This window comes from Oncorhynchus mykiss, chromosome 12 (assembly GCF_013265735.2).
Source record: "Oncorhynchus mykiss isolate Arlee chromosome 12, USDA_OmykA_1.1, whole genome shotgun sequence".
Classification (NCBI taxonomy): Eukaryota; Metazoa; Chordata; class Actinopteri; order Salmoniformes; family Salmonidae; genus Oncorhynchus; species Oncorhynchus mykiss.
Genome location: NC_048576.1, coordinates 32,218,426 through 32,234,092, shown reverse-complemented (window position 1 = coordinate 32,234,092; position 15,667 = coordinate 32,218,426). Strand labels below are relative to the sequence as shown.

The 15,667-nt window shown below is 44.7% G+C and overlaps 1 protein-coding gene across 3 annotated transcripts in view; it reads left to right on the top strand.

The window, feature by feature from the left end:
• The window catches only part of LOC110537458 (UV radiation resistance-associated gene protein), a 162,174-nt gene that overhangs the window by 66,080 nt on the left and 80,427 nt on the right, over positions 1-15,667 (top strand). For all 3 annotated transcript variants that reach the window (XR_005034947.1, XM_021623519.2, XM_036937403.1), the window contains exons 8-11: positions 6,431-6,557; positions 11,458-11,542; positions 13,872-13,971; positions 14,386-14,446. Coding sequence is in view for 2 of the 3 variants with exons in the window: in XM_021623519.2 (XP_021479194.2) it covers positions 6,431-6,557; positions 11,458-11,542; positions 13,872-13,971; positions 14,386-14,446 (373 nt within the window). In the remaining variant the exon portion in view is untranslated. The remainder of the gene's footprint in view (positions 1-6,430; positions 6,558-11,457; positions 11,543-13,871; positions 13,972-14,385; positions 14,447-15,667) is intronic.

The window sequence follows — 15,667 nt, the reverse complement described above, 5'->3', positions numbered from 1 at the left end:
GCAAGCTTGCTAGCTACTTCCAGACACAAATGAGAGAACCGCTCACTGACCATTTTCTCGCCCTAGCAGAGCTGGTAGGCTGTTTTTATGTTATCCCGAGTGTTGGTGACTGCAACTGTGCTGCTGTCAACAATTTATGTTTTTTTGGCAACATTTACTGACACCGGCCATATTCAGCTGGTGTTGAGCGTTAATTTGTCAGTTACTCTGCGCTCTGGCACACTCAGACGAGAGTGCTCTGAAATCGGAGTAGAGCAAATTTACCAGCTACGTCTATCAATAGTTGTCGCAGTGACATTCTATTGAAAAGGATACTTTCATAGTGGTCTTTTAAGACATGTAGCTAGCTAGGTAAACAATGAACCATAATCCCAACTCATGACATTACTACCCTGCATGAATATGCAGGTAGCTAACCAACCAGGTTCAATGTTAGCTAGCTAAAATTAGGATATAACTAGCAAAGCAAATGGCTCTGAGATAAAAATAATAAGATCATACACGTAATGTTAGCTAGCTAGCTAACAGTACACTTTAACTTGAAATGAAAATGACTTTCTGTCAAAATTAGAAAAGTGTAATATTTGAAAATGTAGCGAGCTAGACTATCTTACCTGTATACATCACAGATGGACGCTGCTTCCTGTCACGGATGCCATGGTTGTCCTTAGTTTGAAGATGTAATCCGGAGTCAGGTGTTTTCTCCATCTCCTTAGCTATCATACTGTAATTCCACTGATTTCAAAACTCGGTCTTCCAAAAAGTGGAGAGCAACACTTACACAGTTCTACTACACGATACATAAAAAAAGCTGAGTTAGACAGGATTACCTACACTTACTGACCAGCTCAAAGAGAAGCGTGCTATATGGCAGACCAATCCGTACTCATTTCTCGGCATGTCCAGCCCACTCATTACCTCAGCCAATCATGGCTAGCGGGAAGGTTGCTGACTTTTTCTGTGGCTAAACCAACTAGGCTCGTAATTTAACAATTATATTCATATTTACAGATGTCATGCAGGTATGTTATTAAGGTACATGAACGTTCACATGTTCCATTTCTGCCAAAAAAACGCATTTTGCTAAAAAAAAAGGTTTACTTTCAAATGGCTCTCCTGTGAAGTAGTGACCTGCGACATACACCTAGTTTCCTGAGTATTTTGAAATGCATTTCAGAAATAAATAGTTTAAAAGCATATAGTATTGTTATTTGACCTGTTTCTGTATCGTACTATATTTAGTCTTTGGACACATTTCATGAATCAAGTCATGTGAATACTTGTTTAAATTATATATACAAATACATCTATATATATACAAATACACCTCACCCCTAGACTACATGCAGTATAAGCAAATGCAAGTCAATGGAGACTGGAGAGTGAGTAATTTCAGAGTTTTCCCTCTTTCTCATATCTTAAACATGTTCAGATCTCAATAATTGTTGGTATATACACTACCATTCAAAAGTTTGGGGTTACTTAGAAATGTCCTTGTTTTTGAAGGGAAAGGGAAAAGTTTTTGTCCATTTAAAATAACATCAAATTGATCAGAAATACAGTGTAGACATTATTAATGTTTTAAATGACTATTGTAGCTGGAAAATCTACATAGGCGTACAGAGGCCCATTATCAGCAACCAGCACTCCTGTGTTTCAATGGCAGGTTGTGTTAGCCTTTTTAAAATTATGACTTGGATTAGCTAGTTGATAATTAGAAAACCCTTTTGCAATTATGTTGGCACAGCTGAAAACTGTTGTCCTGATTAAAGAAGCAATAAAACTGGCCTTCTTTAGACTAGTTGAGTATCTGTAGTATCAGCATTTGTAGGTTAGATTACAGGCTCAAAATGGCCAGAAACAAAGACCTTTCTTCTGAAACTCATCAGTCTATTCTTGTTCTGAGAAATACAGGCTATTCCATGTGAGAAATTGCCAAAAAACTGAAGATCTCGTACAACACTGTGTACTACTCCCTTCACAGAACAGGGCAAACTATCTCTATCCAGAATAGAAAGAGGAGTGGGAGGCCCCGGTGCACAACTGAGCAAGAGGGCAAGTACATTAGAGTGTCTAGTTTGAGAAACACGCCTCACTTGTCCACTACTGGCAGCTTCATTAAATAGTACCGTCAAAACAACAGTCTCAACGTCAACAGTGAAGAGGCGATTCCGAGATGCTGGCCTTCTAGACAGAGTTGCAAAGAAAAAGCCATGTCAGACTGGCCCCCCAAAAATACAAGATTAAGATGGGAAAAAGAACACAGACATTGGACAGAGGAACTCTGGCTAGAATTGTGCAAAGAAGTCATTTACACGGCACTTCATCCTAGAATGAGGTCCTGAGTGCTCTGGAGCAGGTTTTCATCAAGCATCTCTCTGTACTTGGCTCCGTTCATCTTTCCCTCGATCCTGAGGCTCCCTGTCGCTGAAATTCATCCCCACAGCATGATGCTGCCACCACCATGCTTCACCGTAGGGATGGTGCCAGGTTTCCCCCAGACGTGACGCTTGGCATTCAGGCCAAAGAGTTCAATCTTGGTTTCATCAGACCAGAGAATCTTGTTTCTCATGGACTGTGGGTCCTTTAGGTGCCTTTTGGCAACTCCAAGCGGGTGGTCATGTTCCATTTACTTAGGAGTGGCTTCCGTCTGGCCACTCTACCATAACGGCCTGATTGGTGGAGTGCTGCAGAGATGGTTGTCCTTCTGGAAGGTTCTCCCATCTCCACAAAGGAACTCTGGAGCTCTGTCAGATCGACCATCGAGTTATTGGTCATCTCCCTGACCAAGGCCCTTCTTCCCCGATTGCTCAGTTTAGCCTGGCGGCCAGCTCTAGGAAGAGTCTTAGTGGTTCCAAACTTCTTCAATTTAAGGATTAAGACGGCCACTGTGTTCTTGGGACCTTCAATGCTGCAGAAATGTTTTGGTACCCTTCCCCAGATCTGTGCCTTAACACAATCCTGTCTCTGAGCTCTACGGACAATTCCTTCAATCTCATAGCTTGATTTTTGCTCTGACATGCACTGTCAACTGTGGGACCTTGTATGGACAAGTGTGGGCCTTTCCAAATCATGTCCAGTCAATTGAATTTGCCACAGGTGGACCCCAATCAAATTGTGGAAACATCTCAAGGATGATCAATGGAAACAGGATGCACCTGAGCTCAATTTCAAGTCTCATAGCAGAGGTTCTGAATACTTATGTAAATCTGGTGTTTTTATTTTCAATAGATTTGCAAAAATGTATATTAAAATTTTGGTCCAGGCAAGAAATATACTAAAAATTAAGATCTGAACATGTTTAAGATGAGAGAGAATTTTGTAAAATTACTCTCTCTCCAGTCTCTATTGACTTGCATTGGATTTGCTTATACTGCATATTCTCTAGTGGTGTGTGTGTGTGTGTGTGTGGATTTATTTAGATATTGTTGATATATACACTACCGGTCAAAAGTTTTTAGAACACCTACTCATTCAAGGGTTGTTCTTTATTTTTTACTATTTTCTACATTGTAGAATGATAGTGAAGACATCAAAACTATGAAATAACACATGGGATTATGTAGTAGCCAAAAAACTGTTAAACAAATCAAAATATATTTTATATTTGAGATTCTTCAAATAGCCACCCTTTGCCCTGATGACAGCTTTGCACACTCTTGGCATTTTCTCAACCAGCTTCACCTCGAATGCTTTCCAACAGTCTTGAAGGAGTTCCCATATATGCTCAGCACTTGTTGGCTGCTTTTCCTTCACTCTGTGGCCCAACTCATCCCAAACCATCTCAATTGGGTTGAGGTTGGGTGATTGTGGAGGCCAGGTCATCTGATGCAGCACTCCATCACTATCTTTCTTGGTTAAATAGCCCTTACACAGCCTGGAGGTGTGTTGGGTCATTGTCCTGTTGAAAAATAAATAATAGTCCCACTAAGCGCAAGCCAGGTGGGATGGCGTATTGCTGCAGAATGCTGTGGTAGCCATGCTGGTTAAGTGTGCCTTGAATTATTTAAAAAAATACTGATAATGTCACCAGCAAAGCACCCCCACACCATCACACCTCCTTCATGCTTCATTGTGGGAACCACACATGCTTAGATCATCCATTCACCAGCTCTGTGTCTGACAAAGACACTGCGTTTGGAACCAAAAATCGCAAATTTGGACTAATCAGACCAAAGGACAGATTTCCACTGGTCTATTGTCCATTGCTCGTGTTTCTTGGCCCAAGCAAGTCTCTTCTTTTTATTGGTGTCCTTTAGTAGTGGTTTCTTTGCAGCAGTTCGACCATGAAGGCCTGATTCACTCAGTCTTCTCTGAGCAGTTGATGTTGAGATGTGTCTGTTACTAGAACTCTGTGAAGCATTTATTTGGGCTGCAATCTGACGTGCAGTTAACTGTAACTGCAGTAGAAGTAACTCTGGGTCTTCCTTTCCTGTGGCGGTCCTCATGACAGCCAGTTTCATCATAGCGCTTGATGGTTTTTGCGACTGAACTTTCTAACTTCTTGATATTTCCTGTATTGACTGACCTTCATGTCTTAAAGTAATGATGGACTGTTGTTTCTCTTTGCTCATTTGAGCTGTTCTTGCCATAATATGGACTTGGTCTTTTACCAAATAGGGCTATCTTCTGTATACCACCCCTACCTTGTCACAACACAACTGATTGGCTCAAATGCATTCAGAAGGAAATAAATTCCACAAATTAACTTTTAACAAGGCACACCTGTTAATTGAAATGCATTCCAGGTGACTACCTCATGAATCTGGTTGAGATAATGCCAAGAGCGTGCAAAGGGAGGCCACTTTTGAAGAATCTCAAATATGATCATAGTTTTGACACACACACACACACACACACACACACACACACACACACACACACACACACACACACACACACACACACATATATATATACACACGCACACGCACACGCACACGCACACATACACAATACATGACCAGAAGTATGTGGACACCTGCTCGTCGAACATCTCATTCCAAAATCATGGGCGTTCAATATGTAGTTGGTCCCCCCCACTCTTCTGGGAAGGCTTTCCACTGGATGTTGGAACAATGCAGCGGGGACTTCCATTCAGCCACGAGGATTAGTTAGGTCGGGCACTGATGTTGGGCGATTAGGCTTGGCTCGCAGTCAGCGTTCTGATTCATCCCAAAGGTGTTCGATTGGGTTGAGGTCAAGGCACTGTGCAGGCCAGTCAAGTTCCTCCACACCGATCTCGACAAACTATTTCTGTATGGACCTCGCTTTGCCCACAGGGGCATTGTCTTGCTGAAACAACAAGAACAAGTTCAATGGCGGCGAGCTTTACACCACTCTAGCTGACACTTGGCATTGTGCATGGTGATCTTAGGTTTTTGTGCCGTTGCTTGGCCATGGAAACCCATTTCATGAAGCTCCTGACAAACAGTTATTGTGCTGACATTGCTTCCATTGGCAGTTTGGAACTTGGTTTTGAGTGGTGCAACCGAGGACAGATGATTTTTACGCGCTTCAGCACTCGGCGGTCCCGTTCTGTGAGCTTGTGTGGCCTATCACTTCGCGGCTGAGCCTTTGTTGCTCCTAGACGTTTCCACCTCACAATAACAGTACTTACAGTCGACCGGGGCAGCTCTAACAGGGCAGACACTTGATGGAAAGGTGGCATCCTTTGACGGTACCATGTTGAAAGTCACTGAGCTCTTCAGTAAGGCCATTCTACTGCCAATGTTTGTCTATGGAGATGTCTAGGTGCTCGATTTTATACACCGGCCGGCAACTGGTGTGGCTGAAATAGCCAAATCCACTCATTTTTAAGGGGTGTCCACATACTTTTGTGTTTTTACCACAAATTATTAAGATCTGATCATTTGAACATGTATTCACATGAATTCACATTTATAAAATATGTCCAAAGACTAAATATAGTACAGTGTAAAAAACTTGTATTTTAGACAAACACTTTGGCCAATTGAAGAATAATTTTCCAGATTTGTCCATCAGTAAGCTCAGAGAACAAGTGTACCAAAGGAAATTATATTTTTCCGTTATGGACATGAAGAGGTTAACTCGCATTTGCCCTTTATATGAGGATCTCCAATTTCTCTCGTGAGGGATTTTGGAGGGGTTATTTTGAAAGACCTTGTTTGAGGCCCCACTTGTCTTCATCCATCCAGTATTGACAGTGTATAATGGGTTATGAGAGGCGTATTGAATGAGTTTGTTATGGGATTGGCCCTAGATTGTGTGGCTTGTTCTGAGAGACCTAATGGGGATATGGTGTTGAGCTGGAATAATGAAAAGCACTTGCTGTGGTGAAACATATATATACTCTCTTTCTATTTCTTTCTTTCTCACTCTCTCTCGGTTTATTCTTCATTTTCTCCTCTCCACCTCTCTCTCTCCTTTCTTCGCTCTCTCTCTGCAGAAGAAGGAGCGGGAGTGTATGCAGATGCGTCTCGGGATGCTACGAGGTGAGCTGGAGAGACAGAGGAAGGTGCTGGGCCGGGAGACAGACCTGCGGCAGAAGGAGAGAGCACAGCTTCAGAAGAAAGGTAAGGGGTATTTGGAGTTGGACACAACTGGCTGGCATTTACAAGCCACTAGATATTACAATTTCAAATTGCATATAGTGTGGGGACTGGCGTCCATATGGGATTGTACTCCTGTTATGTACCTTACACTGGGGTTGCCCTAAACGGCACCCTAGTATTCTGTGTAGTGCACTACCTCTGATAGATCCTACGAGACTGGTATGCTGAAGGTCAGCCAACTGCTGTTCTTGGGCTACTTATTTCACGGCATGTTCCACTCCAGACCATTACAGTACAGTAGAGTACAGTACAGCACCTCACACACAGGAAACCTCTTTCACTGTTGACCGGCTGGAGTCTCTGAGTCACTCCACTACAGTGACAGTTTTCCCCCTTGCCGTGCGACACTCTGACAGACTTTTCTGTGCCGGCCAGCCAAGTTGTTCTACCAGGGCCGGTAATGTAACACGTTAGCGTTTTATGGCGTCGTTGAGTCAATTATATGGGTTCAATAACAGAATAACTGCCGGCTGTATCATGTCTGGGATGGGTGGGTTTGTTTTACTGGCATGTTTACTGCTCCATATCCGTTATGTCCGCAGGGAAATAAACCTAGCAGAGTTCATATTCAACACCACCACCATGATGGGCACGCACAGACCGGTTCACACATGCACAGAACAATACATATATACTTTTATGGCATTGATATTAATGTCTTGGCTCTTTTCCTGTAGGTATATGGGATTATCCAGGTGGCTTAGATAATTAAGTGAATCACATCTTGTAAGTATGTATGCAGCTGTCCTATACGTAGTCTATGCATTCATACATTTTGTGACTGTGAGGTGTGTTATCAACCTTTCATAAAAAATGGCACCTGCTAGTCATAGGAGGAATATGAGCAATTAGGGAAGGCACATCGAATGCTTCCAGTTTTTTTGAGAGGTCGTGTCTCTGATGGACCTGGGGCCAGATCATGTTGACCCTCCACTCCTTGTGTCTGAGTGACTTTCAAAGCTTTCACTTCTGGCAGACCCATCCGTGTCCCTCTCTCCGTCTCCCTCCTTCTTCCTCTCCTGTTTTCTCTGACCAGTCTGTTATTGTATTTGTTTAACAGCAGGGTGGGGTGGGCAGTGTTGTTTAACAGCAGGGTATGGTAGGGTGTGTTCAAAGAGGACTGGGGGGATGAAGTCTCTGATGGATCCAGGTTCTGTGTTTGGCCAAAGGTCAGGAAGCCATGGTGGTTTGGTTCTCCCTAAAATGGCTTGTGTTATTGATTTGACTGGTTGTCTGGACCGCAGCCCAGCATACCTGCCTGCACACACTGTGTTCATAACCTCCAGGCTCTCACACACACACACACACACACAAAAAAAAACTACCCTGAGGTATGGTTTGTGTCCCCGTCCTGACGAATGGCCCTTAATCCTCTGTGTCACCACTGCTGGATTAAGAATGTCTTTTTATTTTTTATTTAACTAGGCAAGTCAGCTAAGAACAAATTCTTATTTTCAATGACTGCCTCGGAACAGTGGCTTGTTCAGGGGCAGAACGACATATTTGTACCTTGTCAGCTCGGGGATTCGATCTTGCAACCTTTCGGTTACTAGTCCAACGCTCTAACCACTAGGCTACGCTGCTGCCCCTTTTGTGCTAAGAGGACACGTGTTTATTTAAACACAGAAGTAAAAGTACCTGGTAGTGGACAAGATTAGGTTAGATATGTATGGTTTCCATAGTAAGAGACCCGGTCACCTGACTCACCTCAATGAACAAGGAGGACCAGGGTCTCTGATCTGTCCCACGTCCCATGCTGCCCACGTCCCATGCTGCCCCCCCATGCTGCCCACTAGGCTAGACAGTATGTGAATGCAGTCTTTAGAATCATATCACATTTGCTCCGTCTGTTTCCGGTCCTCATTCCTTTCTGTGAAATTACGTTTTTTCAGACGATCCCCTTTACTGTCAAAACAAATGGGGGTCAAACCCAAATATACAGTACCTACAGGGGTGTTTGTGAGGGTGCAGGCATGTGAGGAATGCTAGGAAGCTGGCAGACGCCAGCCGGCTCTCACTGGGTGGGTGTTTGTGTGTGGGTGGGTGTTTGTGGGTGGGTGTTTGTGTGTGTGTGCTACACTTAGCCACTCCTGACAGTGTGTGAACTTCCAGCTGATAGGGCAGTGCCAGGGCCAGGGATCATCTTGATGACAGGTTAACGACTGGCTGTCCAATGGCCGCTCATTTGCTATGATGGTTGGTTGCATCCCTGGCCCTGTTGGCCCTCTGTTGGTTGTGTGTGTATGCATGTTTGTGTGTGTGCATATTCATGTGAATGCCTGTGTTTGTGTAAGCGGCTTGAGGAGAGCTGGGATTCTTCACCGAGACAAAGCCCAGAGAAGACGGAGCATTATTTTAACCTTAACCCCCACAGCCTTCTGCTTAATGTTCAGTCATGGCGTCAACACTACTCTTCCTCTGGTTCCTTTTTTCTTGTCACAATTTCCTCTCGCCTAATATTCCCCTCTACCACCTTGAGCAGACGTTATAAATTAGGGCAGTAAAAAGTCTTTATCGTGGTTATTTACAGTTATTTTCACTCTGCCTTCCCACCGAGGCGACTGAAGGCCAATAAACAGTGGCAGAGTTAGTAACCCAGAGTTAGAGTCAAGGTTTTTTAAAGTGGCGAGAGATGTGGGGGTGTCTATCACATCAACACACTGGACTTAGCTCAGCACTCTTGTCCCCACACTAAACCTAGCACCATTACACCCACAGTCACCAGCTCCCTCAGCTGCACAGTGGCCATGTTCAGTGAGTGAGGGTGAACATATTTACTAATGAGTGATAGAGTGGTATAACTGGACCTGGGCCTAGAGAAGATATAATAGGACCAGCCAGAGAGACCTTTCTCACTGTGATTCATTGCATTTCTCTTTCTCCCTCTACCCTCTCTCAATTGTTTTTCCTCTCTTCAACTGCAGTACTCCTCTCTGTCTCTGTCTCTCTCTTCTCTCTCTCGCTCCCCCCCCCAACACACATCTTATTAAAGGGGAGACATCCTGTGATGTTTCATGGCTATCTGTCTCGTACCAACACGGGTCACAGCTCAGTCACTTCCTCCATCGTTACACAGTAACACAACCTGTTTCATGCTTTTATCCCCTTGTATCTTCAGATTTCCTTTGCTCTCGCTCGCTCTTTCCCTCCCTCCCACTTTCTCTCTTTACTCTCTCTCCCTCTCCTCACACACACACACACACGTTCCTCTCACTCTCTCTATTTCGCTTTCCTTTCTACTGAGATGGAAAGAGGTAGCTCCTTATATTAGGACGTGTGGGAGTTTTTCCGCTTGTGACATGGTGGATATTATTATTTTGTCTCTGAGGAGAGAACACAACAACATTGGAGGGCGGTGAAAGAATAACATCTCTAAAGCTGTGTGACGTAGCTAAACATGGCACCATAGCCTTCTACACACACACCCACCCACACACACCCACCCACACCCACCCACACACACACACACACACACACACACACACACACACACACACATTTTTACACATGTGTCTCCATTTGTTTTAGTTTGGCGGCAGAGGCTTTGATGCGTTGGCGACAGGGATGGGGGTGGGGGGGTTGCATAAAAGCCTAGGAGAGCTCAGGGCCTATGCAGGCGAAGGGGGACCTTTTGAACACTGTTTTCGAGACATCGTTTAAACCAAACGGGCTGACTAATCTGCCCAATCCCAAACAGTATCTTTCTTGTCATCCCTAATCTGATGAAGATTTGGCCCTGGCACCCGAACCTCCCCTTCTGTCTTTCTCCTTGCAACCCCCATCTATCCTCCCCTCCACCTCCTCTTTGGACTTTCTGTCTGGGCAGACCAGCTTTGACAGGTAACATGCAGTGGAAGAGAGGTTCATTTGAACCAGCTGGGTTTTAAAATGTGTGTCAAGACGAGTGTGTATTGGAGCCTCTCTTATCCATTCTCTATTCAGCCTGTCAACAGCAAGGTACATGAGATGGGATGGTTGGGATAAGTTGGGGTTGGTACTGATGTCTGATAGCCAGATCATATTTGTTCAGGTGGAGATGTTTATGCCATGTGGCAATGCACATGCTGTACCAAAGTTAAGTGTTTTCTATTAACACACAAAATCATGCTTGTTAATTTAGTCCAAAAATCTTTGTCCCATCATACATTGTTCCAGGTGCAGAGTTTGGACTGTGGTTTTAATATGCCTAGGTTCATCCGTATCGCTGTTAAATCTGTAATCACTCTTCCTTATCTAAATGCTTTTATTTATTTGACTTTATTTGACTACAAAAGTCAAACAAATCCTATCATCATTATTCATGTGTAGTGGTTTTATGTGATGTGAGTCAGAAGGAAATGTTTTTTTCCTGACCAAAGTAACCGTGTGATGTTTCCAGTGTTTAATGTGGAAGGCATTAAATCAAGAAACACGCCCAGACACCTGTGTAAATTTACCAGAACAGAACACACCTGTGTAAATTTACCAGAACAGAACACACCTGGTAAATTTACCAGAACAGAACACACCTGGTAATTTACCAGAACAGAACACACCTGGTAATTTACCAGAACAGAACACACCTGGTAATTTACCAGAACAGAACACACCTGGTAATTTACCAGAACAGAACACACCTGGTAATTTACCAGAACAGAACACACCTGGTAATTTACCACCTCCCTTTCTCTCTCTCTCTCTCTCTCTCTCTCTCTCTCTCTCTCTCTCATCCCCCTTATCTCTCTCTCTCTCTCTCTCTCTCTCTCTCTCTCTCTCTCTCTCTCTCTCTCTCTCTCTCTCTCTCATCCCCCTCTCTCTCTCTCTCTCTCTCTCTCTCTCTCTCTCTCTCTCTCTCTCTCTCATCCCCCTTATCTCTCCCTAGAGGAAGCGTTCTCCACCAAACACCACAGTCTGGGGATGGAGAGGGAGTCGTTAACAGAGCAACATAAAGAATGCACTGCCAAAAGGTACGTGTCAACCTGTAATTGAAGCATTTATTTATCCATGCACACACTCGCGCCCGCGCTCCATCCCGTTGGTTCACCACGCCATCTGCTAGAAATTACCTAGGCCCCACAGAATGGTGTGTTCTAATATGCTGTCAATTGTTCTAAATGCTGTGGGGAGATTACATTCTGCTTACAAAGAGGGGGTGTTGGCTCGGTGCTGCCTATTTGTGTTTTTAGCCCTAGAGAGAATAAGCAGATTGTGTCAAAGACCAGTCTGATGTGTTTGCCTTGGCCTGCAGGGGTGCACCCTGGATACAGAGTTTGTTTGGCTGGGTACCTGGCAGTGATGGGGCCAAGGCAGAGCAGAAGCAACAGCACTGCTACAGTAAACACACTAGTTATAGCTGGCCGGGCAAAGAAACCCACCAACCAAGGAAATGTATTTTGACACTCATGCATCTGCCTAACGTCCACCCCTGGAAAAAAAAAGTGTATTTAAAGTTCATTGGGCGAAAAAGAAGTGTTTGTTAGGGAGAGTTGCTGAGTTCATGTAATAACCAGGTTTCTGGAAATGTGTCTGTCTTTGATGGTTTGGGTTTGATGTGGGAATTGAGGGTCTTGCATCTGGGCTTAACCAGAACAGATAAGAGAAAGCCTGCTGGACTGAGATGTGAGGTTTCTATGAAGGAAGGATCAAATGATTAACATGGTAATCATCTGGATCTTCTGAATCTACAAAGCCTCCACAGTAAGACCAGGGATTTTCAACTGTGTAATGGTGAGGGCCAAGGCAGGAGGCCGACCACAGGCAGAGCAGAATGGGGTGACGAGGAGCATGGAGGAAAGGCTGTTCATATCCAATGATAATTTTCTCCCAACACCTTTTCATCTGTCTGAATTGATGGGCCATTATCCACAAAACTCTACTCCCCAAGTGCTGGTTTAAATTGTTGAATGGGGGGGACACACACAGTCACACATGTTCACACACAATGTACACATGGGCCATACTGTATATATTTACACACACACACACTTTTGAGTTCTCTGACTTGTCTGAAGTCAGACTCCAGTAGCTGTCAAGAGGTGGACATAAGAAAGCAAACATTATTCCAGACGTTTCCTCTTCTCACCTAGGCAGGTCAGGCTCATGGGTTGTCCCCCCCCGCCGCCAAGTCTGCTAATGGAACAGCCCAGGGCTGGTCTAAGGGGCCTGTGGTGATTTTTGGACCTGTCCCGGGGGGGAAAAGAGTGGCTGGTAATTTGGCAGTTATGATAATTGAGTTGCTATTACAATTACTGTGGAGATGATTCAGAGCTGAGCCATTAGGTCTCCTCATCCAGGTCTGGGCCAAGACAAACACACCCTTGCTGTTCTCTTCAACCTCAGTTTCCAATTAAGGCACCGTCACCCCTCATAACTAACTGACACCCTAGCTACCCTCCATCCATCCCTCACTCCACCTCCCTATCCCCATACCTGCACCCTTATTCTCTCCCTCTCTCTCTCCCTCCCAAGCTTCACTGAGATGTCAGGTCTCGCCTCACATCTTTCCCCATCCACACTCTTGTTGTTTTTCTCTCTCATATTATTCATATAGACTGAGTATACCAAACTTTAAGAACACCTTCCTTGAGTTGCTCTTTCGCCCTTGAACAGCCTCAGTTCGTCGGGCATGGACTCTACGCTTCCCACAGTTGTCAAGTTGGCTGGATGTCCTTTGAGTGGTGGACTATTTTTGAAACACACAGGAAAACCCAGCAGCGTTGCAGTCTTGACACACTTTAACCGGTGTATCTAGCACCTACTACCATACCCTGTTCAAAGGCACTTACATCTTTTGTCTTGCCCATTCAGCCTCTGAGTGTCACACATACTGTACACAATCCATGTCTCAGTTGTGTTAAGGCTTAAAAATCCATAATTAACCTGTCTCCTCCCGTTCATCTACACTGATTTGAAGGGGATTTAACAAGTGACAATAAGGGATCATATTGTAGCTTTCACCTGGTCAGTCTGTCATGGAAAGAGCATGTGTTCCTAATGTTTCATACACTCAGTGTATAATACTGTATTGTACAGTACCTTCTCCCTCTCTCTCCCCATCCCCCCCTTCCCTCTTCATCACCTCATCGTTCCCTTATACCCATTTTCTGTCATTTCCCCCTTTCTATCCTCCTGCCTCTCTATATCCCTGTCTATTTGATCCAGTTGATTCTCTTCTCTGTCACCAGTCCTCCCTCTGTTCTCTTCCTCCTCCTCTGTTACTGTCCTCTTTGTGTTGCTCAGTAAGCCCGTGAGTCTGACTGAGTCATCAAGTGACTGTCTCTGTGTCTGTCTCCCCAGAGAGCTGTTCCTCAAGTCCAACGCTCAGCTCACCTTCCGCTGTCGTCAGCTCCTCTCTGAGCTGTCCTACATCTACCCCATCGACGTGGTCACCACGGCCGTGAGTAACCTCCTCCTGAGTAACGCTAGAAATGAGCCTGGTCGATATACTACACAGTATTGGCTGTAGTCAGCTATATGGCATGACAACGATGGCGAACAAGAGAGAAAACCTTGAGTGAGAAAAGCTTGGGGAGAAATGTTTTCTCAGCCCTTATTAGTCTTTGGAGTGGCCAACCACTTACATTCCCTGTGTTTTGAAATCGGTTAAAGTTTCAATCTGAAATGTTCTGCGACGGAGCTGAACAGCTTAAATACTCAGTGGTCATTAAAATACAATTTCTAAGGAGAGGGCCCTTTTTGCTCCCGAAGCTTTTCCCTTTCCTCTCTCTCTGTTTTCTCTGTTGTTTTCTGAATATGGCATTGTTGGTTCTTGGATTCTCATTCTCATAAAACTTTTTTAATTTCCCTGCAGGCTAATCAATCCGATTATGTCATCTGTGGAGTGAAGCTGCCCAACTCGGAGGATTTCCAAGGTAACATATCTATTTCAACGGGAAACGGAAGGGTTTGGAGTGACACAGAGACACTCATAAAGCAGGGTGCATCTGCTTCCTTTTATTGAAGGTTAAAACTTCTGACCTCTCTTTTGGTTCCACATCACCATCCACATGTAGTAAATGTGAGCCTGTACTCCGTCTGAGGGTTGTGTGATATCAGTGGATCCCTTTAAGCTGATGCTCTGACTGATCCTCTCCTGTAATTGAAACTCTGTGCAAGACATATGTGTTGTATGGGCTAGATGTAATACCTTGATGCAGAGTCAGAGTAGTTACACCGGAAAGGTTTCACCATACTCCCTGGTAGCAACCTTTTGTTAATGGAAGCAGGCCCAGGACCAACAGAGTGCTCCCCATCATCCAAGAATGTGAAAATTGCTTCCTGTGTATTTGACCTCTGGAGTCTGTGAATTCTGCTGCCCAGCTACTTTATAAGGACCGGTCCCATGGGTGAGAGGGATGAGACTGATAAAGGGACTCTCTCTCTGAGTTTGTCACACCATTCTGCTGGTCTGTAAGTTCAGCCCACCATTTCTGTGTATTTATGAATACTGAGTAGTATAATCTGCAAAGTACTGTATGTCGTAAGTCTGTCTCATTTACTGTGGGTGTTTTAAGGATTTGGCATTGTGTTTGTGCGCGTTTACACGGCAAAGGTCTGAATAAGATGATGATTTAAGAGGGGCTTACATTTGGAAAGTGTTATTCATCTAATTCCCTCCATGTCGCACCCGTATGTGTTGTGGATAATCTGATTTGGCTTTCTCAGCCAGGGAAGCATGACTTCAAAGACATGATGGAGGGGGAAGTGGAGTTGAGGCAGGGGGACTAATGAGAGCCAGGTTTCCCCAGTGTGCCTTCTTTTAATACCCCTCCATTGCTATCCCCCGACCTACCCCAACGCTGCCTCGATCTCCAGCCCCCCATTTCCTTGGCTGCAGCAGCCTCCCGCTCTTCCTCATCCTGATGGCTCGTTGTTTGTATTTGCAGCGGTGAGTGGATTCCCATCCCCTGTGGAGGTGTGCGGCTGTCTCACCCCGCGGGGGTGGTAGATATCTAGTGAGTAAACCACGAGGCATGTGCTGTGGCATCGCAGTAGGAGATGGAGAGGCCTACAGGGGGAGTCCTAACCCACTCACAACCTCCCTCCAACCTGTCCTGTCCTCCCTTCCCTCTCCTTGCATGTGGTGTGGCTGT